This window comes from Neomonachus schauinslandi, chromosome 2 (genome assembly GCF_002201575.2).
Source record: "Neomonachus schauinslandi chromosome 2, ASM220157v2, whole genome shotgun sequence".
NCBI classification, from domain to species: domain Eukaryota; kingdom Metazoa; phylum Chordata; class Mammalia; order Carnivora; family Phocidae; genus Neomonachus; species Neomonachus schauinslandi.
Window position 1 is genome coordinate 198,094 of NC_058404.1, and position 24,616 is coordinate 222,709.

The 24,616-nt window shown below is 51.4% G+C and overlaps 1 protein-coding gene across 1 annotated transcript; it reads left to right on the top strand.

Moving 5' to 3' along the window:
* The first annotated feature begins 11,457 nt into the window (after positions 1–11,457).
* Positions 11,458–14,978, top strand: LOC110584101 (ADP/ATP translocase 2-like). The gene is given in 5 exon segments (XM_044912795.1): positions 11,458–11,463; positions 12,443–13,126; positions 13,128–13,214; positions 13,664–13,812; positions 14,891–14,978. Coding segments are annotated over 5 exon segments (1,014 nt in total).
* The last annotated feature ends 9,638 nt before the right edge of the window (positions 14,979–24,616 follow it).

The following is a 24,616-nucleotide window of genomic DNA, read 5'->3' on the forward strand; positions in this document are numbered from 1 at the left end:
AATGAGGCCTACACAGAGACAACAGTCAAAGACAGGGACAAATTTCTAGATGATACTGAGCACCTGGATCCAGCAATGCCTGATGTTCACATCTGGACTTTTGGGTTTCAGCCCCTTGCAAGATAAGGTGTCCTGACCATTCCCTGATAGAATAGAATCGCTTCAGCAGGAGTGTGCTGATGGCAGATGATACGCAGGGAGGAGAGAGTGGAGTCCCTGAACCAGGTGGGGGAGTGACAGAGGACCGGCCGTGGGCGTGGCCCCCTGGGCTCGGGGACCTCCGGGCCTGAGGCTTCCGTTCCCCTTCTGGTTTCACCCCACGGACTGACCCTGTTTCAGCTGTGAGCATGCAGAAGGCGCAGTTTCCAGAAGAGCAGCTGGTTTGTCTCCTGTTGCCCGTGACTGGCTGAAATTCAGTGCACTGCTAAACCTCGGCCCCAGCTGGTACCGTTCTGCGACGCTGGGACGCCACCCAGACCTCACACGCACAGCCTACGTGTGCATATGTGTGTGTACGCGTATGTGTGTGTAATCATGTCTGTTCTAAATCTCTCTGTGTCTCTGTTTCTGTCTCTATCTCTGTCTCCATGTCTCTCTCTGTCTCTCCCTGTCTTTATCTCTCTACCCCTGTCTCCGTCTCTATGAAAGGCAATTTCTTTTTTTAAGTCATCTCTACACCCAGTGTGGGCCTTGAACTCACAACCCTGACATCGAGTGTACAGGATCCACCCACTGAGCAGGCCAGGCGCCCCCGAAAGACAGTTTCTTGTCCCCAGGTCCCCTTCGGGCCGGTGGTTTGAGCCTCCCAAGGCCTGCGGCTACCTGATGGGCCTCATACGGGTCGGACGGCTCCCTCTGCCCTGTTCTGCCCACACTTCCATGTAACACGACAGACAGGAGACAGCTGTTTGCTCTGATGAATTCTCTTTGGCAAAATGAGAGACTTCTTAAAAATTGAAGCTGCCAGGGCTGAGTGGAAAAACTTGCATTGCATGCTGTGGAGAGATTAGGAACTCTTACAGAGGGATGGGTGAAAAAGGGGCCCCCTTCCCATATCCACGTTTGAGAATGTTCTAGAGCATACAGGCGTGACGGGGCTCCCGTGCATAGGACGTGCTCTCTGGGTGCCTCCCAGGAAGGGTACCATGTGATGATACCACGGACTGAGCACAGTGGGGTCGCGTGGACGGGCGCAGAGTGGGAAGTCCAGCGGAGAAGGGCCTCCGGTGGGCAGAGCCGAGCGAGGGGCAGGGGGAGAGAGCTGGGGGCGACAGGCCCCTCAGCAGCTGTGCCGGGGCAGGCCTTGTGTGCACCTGCACTAGGGAAGGGGAGCGGGCTGGGGTGGGCATGGAATTCGTACCTTAGGGTCATCTGACAAGTAGGACCCATACTCAGCATCCGGCAAAGAGGAGTGGAGAAGTTTCCAGTATCTTTCCCAGTTTCCTTCTGATTTCTGGTTCTAGCCGCATGGGCTATTTTACCTGGCAGGGATGTTTTTTCCTGATAAATCCTTTGCAGCAAACAGCACACAGGACATCACCCTGCACCTGAAATGAAGCGGAGTCCATCGCTGTAATGATGAAAACAGTGCGTTCTGGACAGCTCCGGTGACAGGGCTCAGGGTCGATGGCATTTGCCTTTCTGATTCCCAGAGGCAAGGGGCCACGAAGCCTTCTTCACGGGCAGTAAGTCCTTTCTCCCTGAAGCCACGTAATCCTAGAAATCAACAGTCCTGAGGGACTGAGGCAACTTCCCCACATGTCCGGTAGCTCTCCCAGGCCCCAAGGAAAAGCCTGCCTGCGTCCTGGAAGATTCGCGCTGCCGAGGCCTTGGCGGCAGCGGGGTGGAGGAACCACGGATACGAGTCCCAGCGAGTTAAGTGACAGGCTTTATTCGAATAAACTTGTCAATCAAGACAGATGTGGACCGTTGACCTTGTGACCTAGGAATTTTAGTTTTTAGGAAAGTAGACTAAGGGAATAATTAGAAGCACAAATATTCACATCCGAAGATATTTGTAACAGTGTTATCTATAATGGGAAAATTATTGAATACATCTGAGTTCAAAAGGATGAATTAGTTAAATGTATATAAATGCAATGAAATGTTACGTAGTCATTAAAATTGTTTCAAGAAAGTCGTGTCTCCTGGAGGAATGTTAAGTGGAAGGGCTATTGTGAATAATGCAGCAATGAACGTGGGCATACAGGTATCCCTCCAGGTAGGGGTCTCATTTCCTCTGGATAAATAGCCAGAAGACGGACGGGTAGACCACACAGAAGTTCTGTATTTGGCTGTTTGAGGAACCCCCACACTGTTCTCCAGAGTGGCTGTACCAGCCTGCATTCCCACCAACAGTGCAAGAGGAGGGTTCCCCTTTCTCCGCATCCCCGCCAACATCTGTTGTTTCTTGTATTTTTGAAACTAGCCATTCTGATAGGTGTGAGGTGGTTGGGGGTTTTGATTTGCATTTCCCTGATGATTTTGATGTGGAGCATTTTTTCACATACCTCTTCATGTACCTGCTCATCATCTGTGTGTTTTCTTTAGAAGAATGTCTGTTTAGATCCACTGACCATTTTAAAAAAATATTTTATCCATTTATTTGACAGAGAGAGACAACGAGAGAGGGAACACAGGGGGAGTGGGAGAGGGAGAAGCAGGCTTCCCGTGGAGCAGGGAGCCCGATGCGGGGCTCGATCCCAGGACCCTGGGATCATGACCTGAGCTGAAGGCAGACGCTTAACGACCCCAGGCCCCCCAGAAAGTAGATCTTAACGAATGCAGCAGCGAGCTGGAGAGGCCCTTACAAATTCGAGAACAGTAGTGTGCTCACTGGAACTGGTACCTGGGTCTGTTTTCAAAGTTATCACTTGGATGTAGATATTTCTATATTTTTTTAAGAAAATCAGCCTTTACTGTAAAGTCCCATCTTACCCACTTATTCCCCAATTCTGAAAACAGCCTCGTAAGAGAAAATCTGAGAAGAAGTCTAGTTGGCGGGGTTACGGATGACACAAAGCACCCCCCCGCAGGTGGGGTCCACCAGGGCCCTCGCTGCTGGGGGCGCTCTCCTCGCTCCACACGGCCACAGGTGAGGACCCTCCCCTTGATAATCGCGTTTCAGAAGACACGGCTTCAAAATAGAACGAACGCTCGTCTTCATCCGCTGTTTGGCACAAGCCACGCAGGCAGAGATACTCGCAGCTGCCGTTGGTGCTGCTGAGGGGGAGGAGGAAGGGGATGGTGCCCGAGGGCAGCGTCTGCTCCCGGCTGCACCCCTGACTCCATTCCCGAGGTTCTCTGGCCCGCCCTTCGGAGCCCAAACGTGCCAACCGTCAGTGGGCTCTGTATTCATCTTTGCACCGTGGATTTTTCCCTAGTGATTATTCTCATCAGCCCACCAAGAGTTTTCCATTTATTATCTCCCTATTCCCCACAGTTTGTCTGCTTTTGCCCCATCTCCTTTATGATGGGAAGCCATGAGCAGATCTCTGGTCTCCCGGGTGCTCACGTTGCCCCTGCCGTGTGCGATGTCCCACCCCCGGCGTCTGGGTCACCCTTCTGAGCCTGGTGCCCCTGCCCCTCCGGCGGTGGCCCATGTCCGCCTGGGGTGCTCTCAGGGTTGGGTAGATCTCCTGTGAGATATGTTACTGTGGATACTGGAGACACTCTGTGTGGGAAATGCACGGGTGGGGATATTTTTATTTTCAGTGTTATTGGTAGAAATGAAATATGTGAGCCTGAATCAAGCAAATATGACTTGGTGAGTTAAAAAAAAATTGCTCTTGTTCAGCCAGAATCGGGCCCGAGGAAGGAAAACATCCTTAGGCTGTAACGTTTTTGTGAGCACCAGAGAGAGGTGGGTTTGGAGGGGGGACAGCATCGCATAGAAGGTTTGAGGTGTGAATTAGAGCAGGTTCGGTGAGCTGGAGAAGCGTGTGCCCCTCTCATTCTCCCGGCACTGTGGGGGTGACCTGCCCAGATGCCCGCCCTATCGCCTCACTGCAGGGAGGGAGTCGGGGACCGTGGAGCGGGGCTGAGGTGCCAGGACTCTCCCGGGCTCCTTCCTCCACCGGCCCTGCTCTCTCACCCCTGGCAGAGAAGCTCAGTCCCCCCAGATGGATTGGGGTATGCCCTCGGCTTCACGTCCTCTACGCGGAAGCCTTGCAGACTCACAGTGGGGTGCGTGGAGCAGACGGGGCAGGACCTGCTCTGCTGCGTGTGGGGACAGAGCCCTGGTCGCAGGGAGAAAGTATAACAACATGCACACACATGCACACACGCACACACACATGTATAACATGCGCACACATGCATGCACACATAGCACATGCACACCCCCCCACAAACAACACCCATGGATACAAGCCCCCACGTGCACATGTGCGTACACAGACACCCACACGTGCTTAGACACATGCACATGCACACACACATGCATACACTAAACTACATGCACATTAACACATACACACACATGCACACACAGGCGTCAGAGTTGGCCTCGGGCCCGGTACGTTCTTGCCCGTCAAATCCTCCGTTATTCTGAGGGATTCACACAGCTAACAGGATGGTGTGCTCCGCCCTGCACACCCAAGACCATCGCGCACTTGTTTCTGCCCTCGCCGGGCTCCGCCTCAGTGACCACGCCCACGGCCACACTGCTGGCCTGCTGCCACCGCCCGGTCCACTCTGGGCCTGACAGCACAGCACCGAGGCGATGCCCACGAGACCCCAGCGTCGAGGGGCTTTGGCCCAGGCTGCCAGCTGCACGTGGGCTGGGAGCCTGCACTTTGCCGGAAGCTTCAGGACCACGTGGCGCCTGCAGGGTCTGAATCATGGAGCCGGGGGACCAAGTCATCCACCCCTGGGTTCTGCAGATAGAGGTGACCCAGAAATCCTCAGTAGTTCTATGCCATCTGCCCACTTACCGTTGCAGGTAGGCATTACACAAAACTTCGGTTCCTGACATTAATTAACGTAATTCTGATTAAGATGGCTTCTCCCTCACATTAAATATTTTCAGGAATGCTAGGAAAGGAACATGGACCAAACCAATGAATAACATGAAAGACAGTAAGAGATTTCAAAGGCTGAGGTGCTATGAGTGAATGAATGGAAACATTTATCACATACCCACAATTTATTTTTCAGATTACATGCCCATTTTTTTGGCCACCTCATTTTACAGTTCCTGTGGTTCTTTGTTATGTTATTAATTCTTAATATATACTATCTTGTACGCACATCTTGATTTCCAAACTAGGTGAAAATCCCCATTAGGGCACAGACAGGGGCCTCTGTCTCTTTTAATAGTGTTCAAATATTTATTGATTGGATAATATATGATTGATCAATAAAGACAAAAACTAATATTTTAAATCGGTTGTCACTGAAAAAATTATATTAGACAAGATATTCCACTGCTTGACAACAGAAATGAGATGACCTAATTGCTATGACTACCTGGTTAAAAACTCCTCCAACTAACTATCTTTGGTTATCCCGTTTTTTATGATACTGCTTCTAAGAAATCTCTTTTTAAAAAAATTATTTATTTGAGAGAGAGCGAGAGAGTGAGCACGAGTGGGGAGAGGGGCAGAGGGAGAAGCAGACTCCCTGCTGAGTGAGAGCCCCATGCGGGACTCGATCCCAGGACCCCGAGATCATGACCTGAGCTGAAGGCAAACGCTTAACCCACTGAGCCCCCAGGAGCCCCTCTAAGAAATCTCTTGGTAGATAATCTTGTTGGATACTTTACTTTGTTTCATTCAAGGAATTTCTCAATGGATAAACTATTTATTCTAATATTATTTCTGTGTCTTTACTCCATTGAAGGTGTGGCGTTTGATTTGGAGGAATCTTGTCCTGCTAAAGGATGTAATTTCTCATTTCCATATGTGTAGTCCCTGAGCAAAGCACTTCTCAGCAGCTTCAATGGTAAAATGAAAATAGTAGACACCAGCTCTCATAAAATTTCAGTCTCTAGGAGTCCAGGATGGGACCGCCTCCTTGCACAGAGGTGCGGCCGCCTCTCTCGCCTCCTGAAGGGTGGATTTTGAAGGCTGGGATGAGAACCTGGGACAGATTTAGAACCACCTACAATCCAAGATGTGCAGACCCAGAATAGCTCCTGGTCTGACTCATTTGTTGTTCACAAGGTGACGGAGAGCAGCAGGGCATCCCTGTTGCCTGCGACTCTGAGCCTTCCTGTATCCTCCAGAATGCCTGAATGTCCTAGAACCAAAAGGAAAAGCAGAAGGACACACATGAGAGAAAACACAATTTCTCAGATGGTCATTTATATCCAGAACTCCCTAACTTCTTCTTTTTAAAAACTTAAGTAAAAGATCTTAGCGGTGCAGCGGGAGGAGGTCGGCAGCCAGAGGGATGCCACTGGCCCTGGTGTGGGGAGAGCGCGAGGAGCCAGCAGAGCAGACGACAGAAACGGCACCAAACCCCACGGACTCCTCGCGTAGATCCGAATCTCCATGGAGAAGAAACCCCACTCCTTCTATGTTTAGACCCGTGCTGTTTATTATTCGCAGGAGAGGCACCTGCTGACTGATACTTGGAAAGACTATTAGGGAACGGGGAGGGGGGTTGCTTGGGTTCAAGACGCCACACACGAATGGGTCTGCCCACCAGCTCTCTCGTGATCAGGAGCGCCCACTGGCCCCAGGGAGAGGGCAGCACTGCAAGGACTGCTGTCCCTGAGGAGCCTCCAAGTCAGGATGGATCCCAATCTGGAGGTTTTTCAGCCTGGTTGGCACATAAAATTGGGTTTTAAATCTCCAGATAATCGATTTCCAGGGAGGATGGCCAATGATGCAGTGATTCTGGATAGGTGGGTTTGGGTGTACGTGATAAACTGCCACCACAGAGGGGGTTGCCCCAAAATGACCAGCCCACCTACACCTGCATGCCCCTGGCATTTCCAAGTAAACCTGTATGTGTACCCCGAGTGGACACACTGAAACTTCTTTATATCAGCCCTTTTCCATGCTGTTCTCACGCATCGTGCCATCTTCATGAGCCATGAAGTAGGTGGAAACACACATGTGTTTCTCAGGGCTAGTCTTTTCAGGGAGAGAGACCTTTTCCATATCAGGATGTGTCATCTTTTAGAGAGGTTGTTGTTGTTGTTGTTGTTTAATTTTATTTATTTATTTGAGAGAGAGAGAGTGAGTGAGAGAGCACAAGCTGGGGGAGAGGTAGATGGAGAGGGAGAAGCAAACTTCCCACTGAACCCGGAGCCCGATGTGGGACTCGATCCCAGGACCCTGAGATCATGACCTGAGCCGAAGGCAGACACTTAACGACTGAGCCACCTGGGCGCCCCTTGAGAGTCTTTAAAAACAAGGGAAATAGGGACCAGAGGGAAAGTGCAGTGAGTGAGCCCCGCACTTTGTCACACCACAAATGGGAAAATACCCGTCCTAAATGAAGGAATACATAGTCCTGGATGACTTTACAGTAGCACGTCCCAGAATCAATGCATTCTTCTTCTTCTTTTTTTTTTTTTAAGATTTTATTTATTTATTTGACAGAGAGAGATATAGCGAGAGAGGGAACACAAGCAGGGGGAGTGGGAGAGGGAGAAGCAGGCCCCCCACTGAGCAGGGAGCCCGATGCGGGGCTCGATCCCAGGACCCTGGGACCATGACCTGAGCCGAAGGCAGACGCTTAACGACTGAGCCACCCAGGTGCCCCCAATGCATTCTTCTTAAAACTGTCTATAAAAAGGGGCTCCTGGGTGGTGCAGTTGGCTAAGCGTCCGACTCTTGGTCTCAGCTCAGGTCATGATCTCAGGGTTGTGACTTCGAGCCCCAGGACGGCTCCATAATGGGTGTGCATCCTGCTTGGGATTCTCTCTCCCTCTGCCCCTCTCAGCCCCCACCTTGTGTGTGTGTGCATGCTCTCTCTCTAAAACAGCCCTAAAAAGCCTGCTTATAAAAAGAAAAAAATATATAGTCAACATCCGTAAAGCTGTGTTCTATTCAGAAGTTTCCTTCCCAATGCTGGAGTTACAGGTGTAATTTCCCTCCTTGCATCCCTCTTGTGCTGAGCAACCACTGAATTGCAATGCTGGGTGAAACCCACCCAAATCACCATGTACATTTGCTTTTGAAGGAGACTACATTCACTTTACAGCAGGATCTCACCACATCTTTTTTTTTTTTTTTTTAAGATTTCTCCATTTATTTGAGAGAGTGCCCACGGGGTGGGGGAGGGGCAGAGGGAGAGAATCTTCAGGTGGACTCCCTAACATTTCCCTTCTATCAATATCCATGATCATCTTACACAGTTAGTTGAAGACAACTTTTATAGGGAAGGGGGCAGTCTGGAGCACAGACCCTAGGAAGGACATGGGTTTGAGGTGCCTGGAGGCAGGGGAAGGCTCTAGACACGTGGTGAGTAGGTCCAGAGGGAGCTTAATAGGAGGAGTGTGTATCAGACAACTTTATATAGTTTTTTATTCTTTTTTTCCCCTGTGGCTTTATTTTTATTCTTTTTAAAATTTATCTATTATTATTATGTTCAGTTAGCTAGCATATAGTACCTCATTAGTTTTTGATGTAGTGTTCAACAATTCATCATTTGCCTATAACACCCAGTGCTCATCACATCATGTGCCCTCTTACTACCCATCACCCGGTGACCCCATCCTCCACCCCCCTCCCTTCTGAAACCCTCAGTTTGTTTCCCGGAGTCCAGAGTCTCTCATGGTACATCTCCCTCTCTGATTTCCTCCCATTCAGATTTCCCTCCTTTCCCCTGTGGTCCTCTGTGCTGTTTCTTATGTTCCACAAATAAGTGAAACCATATGATAATTGACTTTCTCTGCTTGACTTATTTCACTTAGCATAATCTCCTCCAGTCTCATCCATGTTGATGTAAAAGTTGGGTACTCATCTTTTCTGATGGCTGAGTAATATTCCATTGTATATATGGACCACATCTTCTTTATCCATTCATCTGTTGAAGGGCATCTCAGCTCTTTCCACAGTTTGGCTATTACGGACATTGCTGCTATGAATATTGGGGTTCATATGGCCCTTCTTTTCACTACATCTGTGTCTTTGGGGTAAATACCCAGTAGTGCAATTGTTGGGTGGTAGGGTAGTTCTATTTTTAACATCTTGAGGCACCTCCATACTGTTTTCCAAAGTGGCTGCACCAGCTTGCATTCCCACCAACAGTGTGAGAGGGCTCCCCTTTCTCTGCATCCTCCCCAACATTTGTTGTTCCCTGTCTTCTTGATTTTAGCCGTTCTGACCGGTGTGAGTTGGTATCTCATTTGTGGTTTTGATTTGTATTTCCCTGATGCCAAGTGAGATGGAGCAGTTCCTTATGTGTCTGTTGGCCATTTGTATGTCTTCTTTGGAGAAGTGTCTACTCATATCTTCTGCCCATTTCTTGATTGGATTATTTGTTTTTTGGGTGTTGAGTTTGAGAAGTTCTTTATAGATTTTGGATACAAGCCCTTTATCTGTAGTGTCATTTGCAAATATCTTCTCCCATTCTGTGGGTTGCCTCTTTGTTTTGTTGACTGTTTCCTTTGCTGTGCAGAAGCTTTTGATCTTGATGAAGTCCCAAAAGTTCATTTTTGCTTTTGTTTCACTAGCTTTTGGAGATGTGTCTTGAAAGAAGTTGCTGAGGCCGATGTCAAAGAGGTTACTGCCTATGTTCTCCTCTAGGATTTGGATGGATTCCTGTCTCACATTGAGGTCTTTCATCCATTTTGAGTTTATCTTTGTGTCTGATGTTAAGAGAATGGTCGAGTTTCATTCTTCTGCATGTGGCTGTCCAATTTTCCCAGCACCATTTATTGAAGAGACTGTCCTTTTTCCATTGCATGTTTTTTCCTGCTTTGTCAAAGATTATTTGACCGTAGAGTTGAGGGTCCATATCTGGGTTCTCTATTCTGTTCCTTTGGTCTATATGTCTGTTTTTGTGCCAGTACCATGCTGTCTTGGTGATCACGGCTTTGTAATATAGCTTGAAATCGGGCAACGTGATGCCCCCAGCTTTGTTTTTCTTTTTCAACATCTCCTTGGCGATTCAGGGTCTTTTCTGATTCCATACAAATTTTAGGATTGTTTGTTCCAGCACTTTGAAAAATGTCATTGGAATTTTGATCGGGATGGCATTGAAGGTATAGATTGCTCTGGGTAGCATAGACATTTTAACAATATTTATTCTTCTGATCCATGAGCATGGAATATTTTTCCATCTCTTTGTGTCTTCTTCAATTTCTCTCATGAGTGTTCTGTAGTTTCTAGAGTATGGATCCTTTACCTCTTTGGTTAGGTTAATTCCAAGGTATCTTATGGTTTTTGGTGCAATTGTAAATGGAATTGATTCTCTAATTTCTGTTTCTACAGTTACGTTGTTAGTGTATAAGAAAGCAACTGATTTCTGTGCATTGATTTTGTATCCTGCCACATTACTGAATTGCTGGATGAGTTCTACTAATTTGGGGGTGGAGTCTTTTGGGTTCTCCACATAAAGTATCATGTCATCTGCAAAGAGGGAGAGTTTGACTTCTTCTTTGCCAATTTGAGTGCCTTTTATTTCTTTTTGTTGTCTGATTGCTAAGGCCAGGACTTCTAGTACTTTGTTGAACAATAGTGGTGAGAGTGGGCATCCCTGTCCTCTTCCTGACCTTAGGGGAAAAGCTCTCAGTTTTTCCCCATTGAGAATGATATTCGCTGTGGGTTTTTCATAGATGGCTTTTATGATATTGAGGTATGTTCCCTCTATCCCTACACTCTGAAGAGTTTTAATCAGGAAAGGATGCTGTATTTTGTCGAATGCTTTTTCTGCATCAGACAACTTTAAACAGTTACCTTTTGGTAGCAATAAAAACTAGCTTAATCCAAAGGGAATTTGTTGGCTCACATCACAAAGATCTGGGGGAGAGGCCAGCTGCAGTCATGGCTGGATATAGGCGTTTAAACAATTTTGTCAAAAATGGTTTGTTTTCTGTCCCCCACCTGTCCTCCCTCCCTCCACCCTCTGTCCCCTGTTCCCTGACCTTCCATCTACCCTCTCCTCCCTCTTCTTGTCTCTGCCTCTCTGTGGATGTCACCCTGCTGTTCTCCGCTGCACACAGCTTCCTGCAAACAGCGTCTGCTCATCCCTTAGAGCAGGATCCCCTGAGGAAGAAGCACCATCGACCTCGTGTTCATACGTTTGCAGGGAGAATGTTACTTGACTTGGCTAGGTCACCCGCCAGTGTCCGAACAGTCACATGCCCGAGTGCAGGAATTCTCCCATGACTCTGAGCCACCTGCGCTCACCTGGCCGGGTAGAGCATGCCTCCCCGAGGAAGAGATGCCGAGCAGCAGAGAGCGGTGGCTGCCTGGGTGTGTTGCTGAAGCCAGACTGCACACTTCACAGCCAGGACCCGGCATCAGCTTGTGCCCCATGCAGCTCGATGGGGGCAACATGGAGGTAAATCAAAGTGTTGTGTTGACACAGAGAAAGGACAAGGACTCCCAGTCCAGCCTGAGAGCATCGGGGCCCCACAAGGGAGGTGGCATCTGCGCTGCTCTTGAGGAGCTCCTAAGAATACCTGGGATGGACTTGAGGTTGTCTTCCTCAACCCAAGTCTGAATGTGCAGGAGTGATGTTACCTGCTCCGTTTGCTCTGAGGGTAGGATGAGAGCCCCCTCCACCATCCTTGGACATCTGGCTGCTGAAATGACCACGCTGAGATACTTCATCTTTCTTCGAGGGAAAATACATCAATATATTACACATTTGAAGCCCATTGCTTCTGTCTAATCCATGGTTAAGGTATGAATTAAATACCCGTGGGTATGCTTCACCCCCGTCTCCTGTTTCTGCCCACCTGGCCGTATGTAAGGCTCCTGAAAGGCAGGTTTCCAGCTGTTTGCTCGGTATAGATGCAGACTTTGGGCTCACCTGCCCCATCGGTCCAGGTGAGCGAGGTGGGGGCTCCTCACTGAGTGGACGCCAGGAAAAACGGGTCTGCACCAAGGTATGAAACTGATTTTTAAGCAAATGGGAAATCCTGTAAGTTTAGAATTTTTAAATGAAATCTAAATAGAATTAATTTATAATGTACTTTTTTTTATATTTCAGATATTTTTTATTTCTTCAAATTTATCAGGAGTGACTGAAGTAAAAAATATAATTGAGTCCCGTCATCATGGAAATAACTTTAAGAGAAAACTGATCAGATGAATATCATTGCTTCCCGTTTTCAACCAGTGGAATAGTTGCCATTGTTGAATAGACAGCCAATAGTCTGTCAAGAATGCTCAAGATACATTATGTAATACAACATGCCTGTTCACGGTGGGGGAAGACTAGGAAATAACTTACGTGAACTTGATTTCATCATACAAGACCAGCACAAAAGCAGCACCCACGCCTCTGAGAACCTTGGACCACGGCCACCTCCAAGATGGCGGTAGCGCCCATCGAGCGGGTCAAGCTGCTGCTGCAGGTGCAGCATGCCAGCAAGCAAATCACTGCAGATGAGCAATACAAGGGCATTATAGACTGTGTGGTTCGCATCCCCAAGGAGCAGGGAGTCCCGTCCTTCTGGCGCGGTAACCTGGCCAATGTCATCAGACACTTCCCCACCCAGGCTCTCAACTTTGCCTTCAAAGATAAAGACAAGCAGATCTCCCTGGGTGGCGTGGACAAGAGAATCCAGTTTGGGCGCTACTTTGCCGGGAATCTGGCGTCGGGTGATGCCGCTGGGGCCACGTCCTGGTGTTTTGTGTATCCTCTTGATTTTGCCCATACCCGGCTAGCAGCCGATGTGGGCAAAGCTGGAGCTGAAAGGGAATTCGGAGGCCTCAGTGACTGCTTGGTTAAGGTCTACAAATCTGATGGGATTAAGGGCCTCTACCAAGGCTTTAATGTGTCTGTGCAGGGCATTATCATCTACCGAGCTGCCTGCTTCGGTATCTATGACACCGCAAAGGGGATGCTTCCAGATCCCAAGAATACTCACATCTTCATCAGCTGGATGATCGCACAATCCGTCACAGTGGTTGCCGGGTTGACTTCCTACTCGTCTGACACTATTCGCCACCAAAAGATGATGCAGTCAGGGCGCAAAGGGACTGACATCATGTACATGGGCACAGAAGGGCACAGTAGACGGCTGGATGAAGATGGCTCGTGATGAAGGAGCCAGAGTGTTTTTCAAGGGGCCGTGGTATAATGTACATATTTTAAAGAGAGGTGGAGACTAGATCTGACGAGCTGGCAGTTTGGGCCTGGGGTGGGGTGGATGTCCGTTTCCTCCTCTGCGGCACAGCCCGCGGCCCCCCCTGGGGGCCATGCCACACACGTGCATTAGCTTCGGCGGCTTTCACCGTAGCTGGATCCTCCTCCATCCTACTGTAAAGAAACCTGGAAAGGGCCCCAGCGCCAGTTTCGAGAGAGGCGTGGGCCAGGTAGTCATCCATGCCCCTGGTTCTCTGTGTCTGCTGGGTGTCCGGCTCTGCTGTGGACCAGGGATGTCCGTGGGAACTCTCCCGGGGGCGGGCATGTGCTGTGTCCACGCAGGGTGCCCGCCACCTGGCTCCTGAGCACCTAAATGCAGCCCAGATGGCCAAGGAACTGAATTTCTGACTTGGTCCCTTTTCACTCTCTTGAATTCCACTTTCAGTGGCGGCTTGTGGCTGATGGCTCCCGCTTTGGACTGCGCCAGTCTGGGCCATGCGGATGCAGTGATGTCGGGACATCCCGGTCCCGTCTCAGGGAGCGCATACTCAAGCCGGAGGTGGTCCCCTCAGGAGGCCTGGCAGCGAGGATGAGGTCAGGTCTCGTTCTGAACCCCCGGAGGCCTGTATTCTCAGCGCAGGAACATTCACTGAGCACCCACTACGTTCCAGGCAATGGGAGAGAAATGAATACACATCCCTGGCCTTTGGCACGCTGCTCCAGGCCGGAAGCCAATGGGCGGTGGAAGCTCCCGGAAGGACGTGGCAGGCACACAGGGGCTCTAGGTCGTGTAAGTGCAGGAATCCGCATGTGACGGCCGCCGTGGCAGAACTGTCTCCACGCGCGTTGTGCTGTGAGCAGCAGGGGCGTCCAGAGGGTCCTCGTCAGCTCTCAGAGTCACACGGTGTGTTGGAGGAACGAGCACCTCTACGCAGAGGAGGGGGCGGGCGGGCTCCGAGCTGCGGCAAGAGGGCGCAGGGGGTGTTCAAGGCTCTTACTGCCTCCGCGTTCCCAGGCAGAATGACACCCTTTTCCTGTAAGTGCCCCCGTGTGGTCTCCTCGGATGTTTCACGCTGATGGGCCTGAGGACGGCCCTGCTTTTTCACCCAGGCAGAGAGACGGTCCTCGAGGGGCCGCAGCGGCTGTTCCAGGAGAAGCTGCTGCCCAGATCGCACATGCTGTCTTCCAGGAGAGCTCCGAACGCCTCTGGCCAGAAGCAGGCTCGGGCTGTGGGTTCAGACCAGCTTCTGGGGCAGGCAGCCACCCTCCCCGATGCCAACACCGCCTTTTTTTTTTTTTTAAAGATTTTATTTATTTATTTGAGACAGAGAGAATGAGAGACAGAGAGCATGAGAGGGAGGAGGGTCAGAGGGAGAAGCAGACTCCCCGCCGAGCAGGAAGCCCGACGCGGGACTCGATCGCGGGACTCCAGGATCATGACCTGAGCCGAAGGCAGTCGCTTAACCAACTGAGCCATCCAAGCGCCCCACCAACACCGCCTTCTCAGGGCATCCCAGCCACCTATAAAAGTTGTCTTCTTGTAGGACCCACGCAGGGGCAGGGGCTTTCTGCAATGACAGGTGCCTTGCTTGTCACCTGCACTCCATTCTTCCTGCCCTTGCCTTGAGCCCATCTTTTCCCTGACCTGACCTCCGTGCTAACTGCCCCTTAGAAGCCGGCGCTCTCCTTGGTGGACCCCGGGGGCTGCTCCCCGGCTCCCGCAGAACGAGCTCACCAGTGACCCGCAGGGCGCCGTGTGACACCCTCTGCCCTGCGTGTGCCTCCGGAGATGGTGCTGACATGTCTCCATCTCTCAGGGCTTTCACACAGGCCTTCTCTGCACACCTGTCTCCCTGTGTGTTCCGCGAGGAGAGCCTCCGCCCTCCCATCAGCCCCAACGCCCCGTCCTTCACTCTGTTCATGAATTCCCAAACCCTACTGGTTCCGTCACCCACGGTCTCTGACTTTCCCGCATCCTTTCTCCTGCTCGGCCGGCCCCACCCCAGGCCTCACCCGTCCCTCACAGGTTCTCCCACTGCTGCGATGTCTCTTGTCTGTGGCGTGGCTTAATCTCCACACTGTTCACCCACATCCCCAGCATCTGTCTGTCCAGTCGGGCGGTGCAGCAGAAAACCAAGACTGGGCGGCTTGTACATAGCAGAGCGGAAGGGGCTGGGGTCAGTGAGGGCCTGGTGCCCAGGGGGCACCTTCCCTGGACCTTCACATGGAGAAGGGGCTGGGGGCTCCCTGGGGTCCCTTTACAAGGGCTCTGATCTGACCACTGGGCTCCAGCCTCATGACCTCACCTCCTCCCCAAGGCCTGCTCCACTCCATCACCGCAGCATGGGACTTTGGGGGGACAGATCATCAGCTCATGGCAATGTGTTGGAGAGCCTCCATTTCTTTCTCAGTAGCATCCAGACTCTGTCGTGTGGTCTGCACGGCATCCCTGGATGTTTCTCAGCCTGTGGCCATGAGGCTGAAGGGTTTTCCGTCTTTGCCATTGTCTGGAGGCATCTCCACTGAGCTGTGTGACCGGGGATGGTTGGCTAGCTTTTCTGGGCCTCTCTTCCTCAGCCATAAAATGAGAGTTTGGGAAAGGAGCCTCGCCGATTTGCCCGCTGAGCTTCCTTCTGATGCACGAATGTCACCTAAAACATCGATGGAGGTGCCTGTTCTGGGAGGGGAAGGAAACAGCAGAGCAGGGGGTGGTCGCCTCCCACCCAGCCTTCCCAGCACCCCGCGTGGAGGACAGTGAGTTCTCAGACACAAAGGCGTTCAGCGGAAGCAGCAACAGGTGAAGCGAAAAGCCCAGAGAACCGGTCGCATAAACAGAAAAGCTGACTCGAGTTGGGAAAAACAGGGAACCGTCAGGACATGCAGAGCTCTTTACCAAGCTGCTTCCTGGGATGGTTTCCAAAAACGTTTGACTTTTTCCCTTAATGAAGCAATCGTATTGAGAGGGCTTCACTTTGTTTGGATTTTGACCCATAATATCTCCCTAAATAAATCAGAATAGTAGAATCAGATACATTGCCTACAAGTCATATGTAATACCCAGCTTTAAAATTTGCCATGAGCGGTAAGCACTCAGCTGGGCCCGCGTCCATGTGGATGCCCCCTCCAGGCAGGCTTCCGGGAGCTGCGCACACGGTTGCGTGAGGAGTGCTTCCTCTCCATACCCCGTCCCAGGTGTGTGGTGGGCACACACTTGTGTGGATAGGAGTGCGCGGGCTCACGGATGTGGGTGAGAATGGACGAGCTCCTGGGAGCAGAGAGTAGACGGCGGGGGCCCTGGGGTGGGACGGGCTGTGTTGGCCCCACTTCCAGCTCTGGGATGCAACGCGCAGGCGGTGTAGTGAACAGTCCCGGGCTGCTCATGCATTTGCTCTGAGCGTGGGTCCGCAGTGTTCTCACCACCGAACCATAACCAAGGTAACGGTGTGTCCCTGAGCTTGCCAGGTGGTCACTTCAGCGTGCAGCATGCACGTACTCAAACCTCACACCACACGCCCAGAATATACTCCATGCCCGTTGATCATACTTCGGGGCACCTGGGTGGCTCAGTCGTTGATCGTCTGCCTTCGGCTCAGGTCATGATCCCAGGGTCCTGGGATCGAGCCCCGTGTCCAGCTCCCTGCTAGGTGGGGAGTCTGCTTCTCCCTCTCCCTCCGCTGCTCCCCCTGCTTGTGCTCGCTCGCTCTCTCTCTGTCATATAAATCCTTTTTTAAAAAATCATACCTCAAGGAAGCTGGGGGAAAACCTTACAAAAGAGTGAGTTTTGTCATCATTAGCTTACTCCGCTCGGGGAGGGGGACTGACTAAGGGCTCCGGCGGGGAGGAGGGTGAGGAGGCTGCAGGGGGAGGCCCCAGGTGTCAGCAGGGGAAGGAGAAGCACTGGGCTCCCTGCCCTGCCCGTTCACCTCTCTCCACAGGTACTGTTGTTAACACAGCAAAATCAGTCCCCAAGTGGTTTTCTCCATAACTGAGGCGTCAGTTTTGTGTTACATTTCACTCCTGAAATCCACCGGGGAGATCTCTTCTTATTTAGGAGGAGCACATCCTCGAGAATATTGTTCAAGGTGAAACCCTCTGAAAACATGGACAGAGGTCGCAGGACCCCGCACAGCCCCATGGCTCTGGGACCCCAGATAGCCGCCCCCTCCTCCGGGGCACTCAGCCTCCCGACTGACAGTTACTGATCCCGGGGGTCTGTGGGTCGAGCTTCCACACACTCCAGTCCCCTGGGGCGCCACTGATCAAGTGACCTATCACAGCGACCGTGCAGGAAAAACCCCTAACAAACACCTTCACACCGCACTTGGTTTGAACCTCTCCCTAGGGCTTTAGTGACCCCTCGGGTTAGGTCACCAGCCGCCTGCCGCATCCATTCTCCTTTCGCCATCAAAGAGCTGCGCCTGGAAGGAGAGCCCTCAGGACGGCCGTCTGCAGTGGAGGCCAGCTCTCACCTGAACCTCCGGGGCTGCCACCCACGCGGGGTTCGGCCTCCCCCGCACCCCACAGTGAGGACGGAGGCTCCCTCTGCCCCTCCTTGCACACAGCTGGAGACGGGCCACATGCACACAGACGCACGTGCATAACCAAGGCCAGCCAGCCTTCCCCGGAAAGAGAAAGGACTGTCCCTGTCCTCTCCCTGACCCCGTCGAGCCCCGGGGGCCCCTCGCAGTTCCCGCCATTCCTGTGGCCAGTCCATCTACTGAGCCGTCTGAACAGATTCGCCGGCATGCGGTCAGCCAACTAGATTCCAGCGCGGGACATCCACGCTGCCTTGCAGGGAGAGTTCCAGGGACTTTGCACACTCGGCTGCTTATGCACGCAGCTCCATAGCCACTCATCCCGGGGCCTCCCCGGCACGTAGAGCGGGAAGGTCCTGCAGTGACAGCAAGTGTCAGCTGGGAGCTTCCCGTCCAACGCTCAGCGCTTGCAGCCGGGGAAGCACAGGCCCGGGAGGCCGGGCGCCCACCTCCGTCCACGTCCGCGCGCCGCGTGGCGGTGGGTCGTCCGTCCATCCCCTGCGCGCCGCGTCGCGGCGGATCGCGGGTCTAGTTCCCGGGCTTCCGGCTCCCACGGCAAATGATTTGTCTGCACGAGGGATTGTCATCAGAGAGAACGCGTCTGGACGCAGCATACGGAGACCACCAGGGTGCAACCCCGCCCACTCGTGGGGCAGGCCTCGGTGAGCCATGCCTCCCTGCGGAACACGAGTGTGTTCTAGGGCACCGAGGCGCCCGGGCCGCGCTGAGCAGCCGCCAGGCCAGGCTGTGACCGTGGGCGCCCCCGGCCGCTGCCCGGCCCCAGCAGGTGCGGGCCACAGCCTCCCACGGCCTCGGGCCTCCGGTGCGCGAGTGCAGCATCCTCCCTGGCGGCGTCCAGAGCCGCTCGGGGACGGACCGGAGGGAAGACCGCAGGTCTTCAGGACCCGGGTCTGCGCACACCGCAGCTTGAAACCAGGCAGACTTTTCAAGCTGCTTGCGGTGAGGATGTGCCGCGTCTTCCGTCCTACGGCAGTTTTTACTGACCACGGAGACCCTCCCCGGGTACACCACCGGCCGAGAGACGCGTATACCGCCGCTCCGGTACCGCACGGCAGGCATTTTTCCAGCGACGGGAACGGAAAAGACCTTTCTTAGAAGCTTTCAACGCGCGGCACAGGAGTGCGGAGCGCAGCACCATTGCGTCCGCGGGACTAGGGGAACCTCTCCGCGTCACTGAGCCCCACCGCCACCCCCTACCATTGCCTCTGGCAGCCGCCAGTCTGTTCTCCACCCACCAGCTGGGGTTTATGTGTAGATTCGGCAGGTAAGTGAGATCATAGGGTATTTGTCTTTCTCTGACTGACTCCGCTTCGCATGATTTCATCCTCTCCTATGGCTGAGTGCTATTCCCTTCTGTATGTACACCACACCTCGATCCCTTTGGCTGTCCACAGAAGGGGTTGCTTCCAAACCTTGGCATTGCAGAGAATGCTGCTATAAACGTAGGGGGGCCCATATCTTCTCAAACTCGTGTTTTGGTTTTTTAAAACATTTTACTTTTTTATTTGACAGAGAGAGGGAGAGCACAAGCAGGGGGAGAGGCAGAGGGAGAGGGAGAAGCAGGCTCCCTGCAGCGCAGGGGGAGCCTGATGTGGCCTGGATCCCAGGACCTTGGGAGCATGACCTGAGTCAAAGGCAGTGGCTCAAACAACTGAGCCATCCAGGCGCCCTCAAATTCATGTCTTTGTTTTCTTTGGGTGAATGCCCACTGGTGGAATTGCTGGGTCGGACGGTAGCTCTATTTTTAAGGTCTTGAGGAACCTCCATACTGTTTTCCAGAGTGGCTGCACCAGCCTGCATTCCCACCAACAGTGTAGGAGGGTTTCCCTTTCTCCGCATCCCCGCCAACATCTTTTGTTTCCTGAATGGTTCATTTTAGCCAGTCTGACAGGTGTGTGGTGGTATCTCGTGGGTTTTGATTTGTATTTTCCTGATGATAAGGGGTGTTGAGCATCTTTTCATATCTATTGACCATGTGTTCTTTGGAGAAATGTCTGTTCAGATCCTCTGCCTGTGTTTAAATCAGATTGTTTTTTGCTCTTGAGTTGTAGGAGTTGTTTGTACTTTGCATATTAGCCCCTCACTGGATAGATCATTTGCAAATATTTTCTTCCATTGGGTAGGTTGGCTTTTCATTTTGTTGATGGTTTCCTTTGTTGGGCAAAAGCTTTTTATTTTGGTGTAGTCCCAGTAGTTTATTTTTGCTTTTGTTTCCTTTGCTTTTGGTGTCAAACCTAAGTTTGTTCTTTATGGAGCCGGCAGGAAATACAGTTCTGTAATCATAATCAGATAATGCATGCAAATGTTTAGCTTCTTTCTACTTACAAAGGGCGATTTGGTGCCTATTCATGCAGCATAATTCTAGGCATTCATGCTGAGTGTTCTTTGTGTGCTGGTGGTTTTATCCCAGCCTGCATTTATGATGACCACAGTTAAAATCATCACAGCATGTTTTTGTATAATTATGGCTGCATATTTGAAGTTTGAATAAAGTCTGTGTGTTTATCAGACATACCAGCGAGACCCGGTTTTGGCCCCAGAGCACTTATAATCTCTCAGTCTCATTCTAAAAAGCTGTATTTTCTAAACGAAGCGAAATAAGAGTCCATGTGGGGTTCCTGATCTGGCAGAAGTTTGCTGCTGTCGTGGAAATGGCTGTCTTCTGGTTTAGGGGCAGGTGGGAGTGTGTCTGGGCTTGCTGGTCCAAGCGACCCCCCATGAGCACATGTGTGCTGAGTGCTTAGTGCTCAGGGAAAAGCAGACCACATCTTGACCTGCTCCAGTCTGAGGAGGATCGTTCGACGTTGCTTACATCTTGCTGACTTCCTGCCTTCTCTTTGCTGTTTGACCTCTAATGCAGAATTGGTGATAATTATTTGCAATTACCTATTTCTTAAACACACATAATAGTTTAAATTGCAAATGTCTGCTTCTGGGAATCCACTTTCTAAGTACAATTGTATATGTTATTGTCACTTTAATCTTGGATTTATCAAGCTGGAAAGAAATCACACTTCATTTAGTCTTACATTGTTTTTTTTAATCACTTACCACTAAATTCTCTTGACTTCCCTTGCTTGAAGGGTTAGGAACAGGTCAGGAGAGGGGAAGGGGAGGGGGGGCAGTGTTGATGCTGAAGGCAAGGTGGCCAGCCTGTGACAGCATGTCTCCAGGAAAACATGATCCCGGCACATTGCCTCCCCATAAATTAAAATTCTGCTAATTTTAGAATTTGAGGGACCTAAAGGTCATCTGCGTTGAATCCCAACCTCCTGCATGTTACAGATGAGAAAAACAGAATAGAGGTTAGTATCTGGAGGAAGGCGTTCAGCCCCTGGGAGGCCGGACAGGAGTGGGGGCTACCTCCCCACAACTGCCCTTTAGCACTTCTCATGCTCAGGCGCCACATCCGATGTATGATTATGTAGCAATCCATCGTAGGTGCATCCTGGGTCATTCACCACAAGAGCTAATGGTCTTTAGTTTGTGACTTAGTCATTTTAAGTAAAAGTGCTAGTCTATACCAGTATAGAATTTGAAAATAAGTACTTCAAAAACAATCTTATTCATCAAAAGAAAGAAAAATGGGGTGTCAGTTAGGCATCTGCCTTCGGCTCAGGCCGTGATCCCAGGGTCCTGAGCTTGAGCCCCGCATCGGGCTCCCTGCTCCTCGGGAAGTCTGCTTCTCCCTCTCCCTCTCCCGCTCCCCCTGCTTGTGCTTTCTCTCTGACAAATACCTGAATGCATGCCAGTCCAGGCTTCATGCTGCATTTCCTGGACTCCCTTCCCACGGCCCCTGAGCCGACTTAGGGTCAACCAAGTAGATGGGCTCACGGGAGTCTTCACTGGGAACCAAGTGAGGTGTGGAGTGCTAGGGAAGGAGGCACTGACTGCTGGAGTGGACCTTGTAAGCCACGGTGTGGTTCTGGAGATGGAGGAAGAGGTCTCTTTCCAGTCCTAGCAGCTGGTTCTTCATTGCATTGGGAACAACACCTCTGTTAGCCGCCCCCAGTCCTGTGCTGTGGCTTTGGGAATTACCCCTGGAGGCTCACTAGAGTCTGAATATTCATCCTTTCCACAGTTCTATTAGCGTATTAATAATCTTTTAGGCGGCCTTTCCACCTAAATAAATGAAGTTCGATTCCATTCTCTACAACTAGACTCTCAAAATACTGTAATTCAGACCAAAATGGCATTTTCTTGGAGTGCAGCTGGGGGACCCAGGATGGGATAGATAAACTAGAGCTGGATTTTGTACCACCCTGAATGCCAGGGAAGAGGTTTGGGGAGAACGGAATCTGTGGGATTGGGTGAGCAGCAGGCAGAGGTGGTTCAGCGCGCGGTCAGGTGTGGGGAGGGAGGAGGGGGGAGGGCAGCGGGACCAGAGCTGAGCGCAGGGTCTGGGCTCAGTGCTAGGGAGCAGTTAGGCCAGATGGCACTTTGCATGCCCGTGACCTCGGTTACAGCCGGACGATGCCGCAGCTCTAACCAACAGGCTACCATCTAAAGAGCAGGATTTCCTAATGTCAAGGCCATTAAAGAAACCCAGAACTCTTTCCATCAAAATCAGCTCTAGTTGTGTTACTGCGATCCAAGGAGGCAGATGGAAACCTCTAGAATGCACAAAGAACAGCTTTTCTCCTCTAGTATCTCTGGTTAGCAGAGCAAGTCACCAGTGGGCTACTTAGAAGCCACCTTAGAGTGAACAGACTAGGATTGCATTTCCGCGTCCGGCCAGCCACATTCTGAGCGCTGTCGGGGCTGCGGCCGCGGACCGCACACGGAGGGCCACACAACACCCCCATCTACGAGCTCGGAACACAGTTGCCTCCAGACACAGACCCGCCTCCACAGCCCCTGCAGCAGACAGACCCTGGCTTTCAGAAGCACCCCGCGACTGGCCGGGGCTCCTCTCCCCTGTGTGCCATGTGGAGCACCCCGCAACCCCGCCCGGGCTCCTGTCCGCTGCGTGTCACGTGGAGCACCCCGCGACCCGACGGGGCTCCTCTCTGTTGTGTGTTATGTAGACAAAAGTACCTTTCATTGATGTGTAACCTTCCGACTCACATTTCTATAATATGTATGTTTTTTGCCAATTAAGTTATTGTCAATCTTGTCGTGGGTGTGCTAGCAGAGAGTTTGTTCCCCGACGCATGCCCTCTGCACTGTGCACACAGGGGGGTGTTCGGGTCAGTGGGAGTTGGGGGCTGAGGGATAAAGCAGGGAGCAAGAATATATTCCTAAACTGGTGGCCTGAGAACCTGCTGGAAATGAGCATCTACACAAGCCGAGGTTCTGGACTCAGACAGCGACTGGGGCGACCCCTCTGACCTGTCATGGGCCAACAGCTTACACACTTGGAGACCTCGACCTGTAGGTAAGAGTTAGCCTTCCAAATGCCCGAAGGCTCAGAGCCTCGGGAGCCCACGGTGTGGGTGAGGGTTCGCACCGTGCTGGCAGGTCTGAGCAAGGGGTTTTCAGGGGAATGTCCATAAGTGGATTTTTAAATAATATCTAAGTGGAGATACACAGTTGAGAGGTAAATAAAAGTCGAAAAAGAAGTGTTGACCAGAGAGACAGGAGAAAAGTTCTAGTCACAAAGATTTTTAGCTGAAGTCATAGGAGTAGGCATTTTTCTAAAGCAAAAAACAAAGTAATGAAATTTCAAGGCTGAACATTTTACACTGAAAAATAAAGTTAGTAAAGATAGAAGTTGGCACCACTAAATAAGAGATAGACAACTACATGGAAACACTAGAGCATGTATTTTCACTATTTAAAAAAAACCCTATTTTGAACATCTAATATATATCTAATACTGCTAGATGTTGAGACAGTGAGGAAGAATGATCAGATTTCCTGTTAAACACGGTAGATTGAACAGAAGCAGTTACGTATGTATCCTTCAAAACCTCTCTAAAATTAAAGCACGATTTCCGAAAAATATAGCCTATAAAAATAAAAGTGACTCAGCACCAGCAGCAGAATTTTGGAAGCTGGCAAGTAGATGGGAGAATGGTAATGGAATTATTAGCGGACCGGACAGAGCTGGTGCATAAGCATCAGGAGCCCAGTGCAGCGGAGACACGGGCAGGACACCCTGAGGATGGACGCAGGACAGACGGGGCCAGGTCCCATAGGAGCAAGTGGGGGTCCAGCACACAGGCAACGTGCAGAAGGCTGTCCCATCCAGGGCAGCGGCAGACCCAGGCTCTCTCCGAATCAGGGGTCCCAGCGGGATGAATGGCAGGGCGTCTGTTTAGCAGGATGTTAAAACAGAGCCGCGGCCATGACCTTGCTGCAAGCCTTCTTTGCAAACCAGACGTCCAGAACGAGTAATAGGACTTGTAGCCACGTACCCGTAGGGAGGATTAAATCATCAGCAGTGGGACCTTTCTCAAGGCCTCTTTGGGGAGACATAAACGGTGTTACACCTTATAAGTACATCATACCTACTGAGGGCAATTTTAAGGAAATGACTCAGCAGCTCAAGAGTCCCTGGGAGTTGGGGTCCGGAGACTGATGAGTGAAACATGCCTGCAGCATCTAAAGCTATGGGTAATGCAGAGAGTGGAGCAGAGCAGGAGAAAATATGTAAAAATCAAAATTAGGAAAGAGTTGTCTTTCCACCAGTAGCGGAGCCGAGGACTGGCCTCCTGAAGTGGGGAGGGGCTCCCGCAGGAATGCTGGCCCCAAAGGTGCAGCTGCTGTCCCAGCCGCCAGGACTATCCCAGCGGCCAGGACTCAGCCCTTCGTGACGGTCCGCTCTAAGGCCTGCCTGCCCAGAGCACCCAGAGTCTGGGGCACCCACCCAGTAAGGGACATTTGCCTTCTCCCTCCCT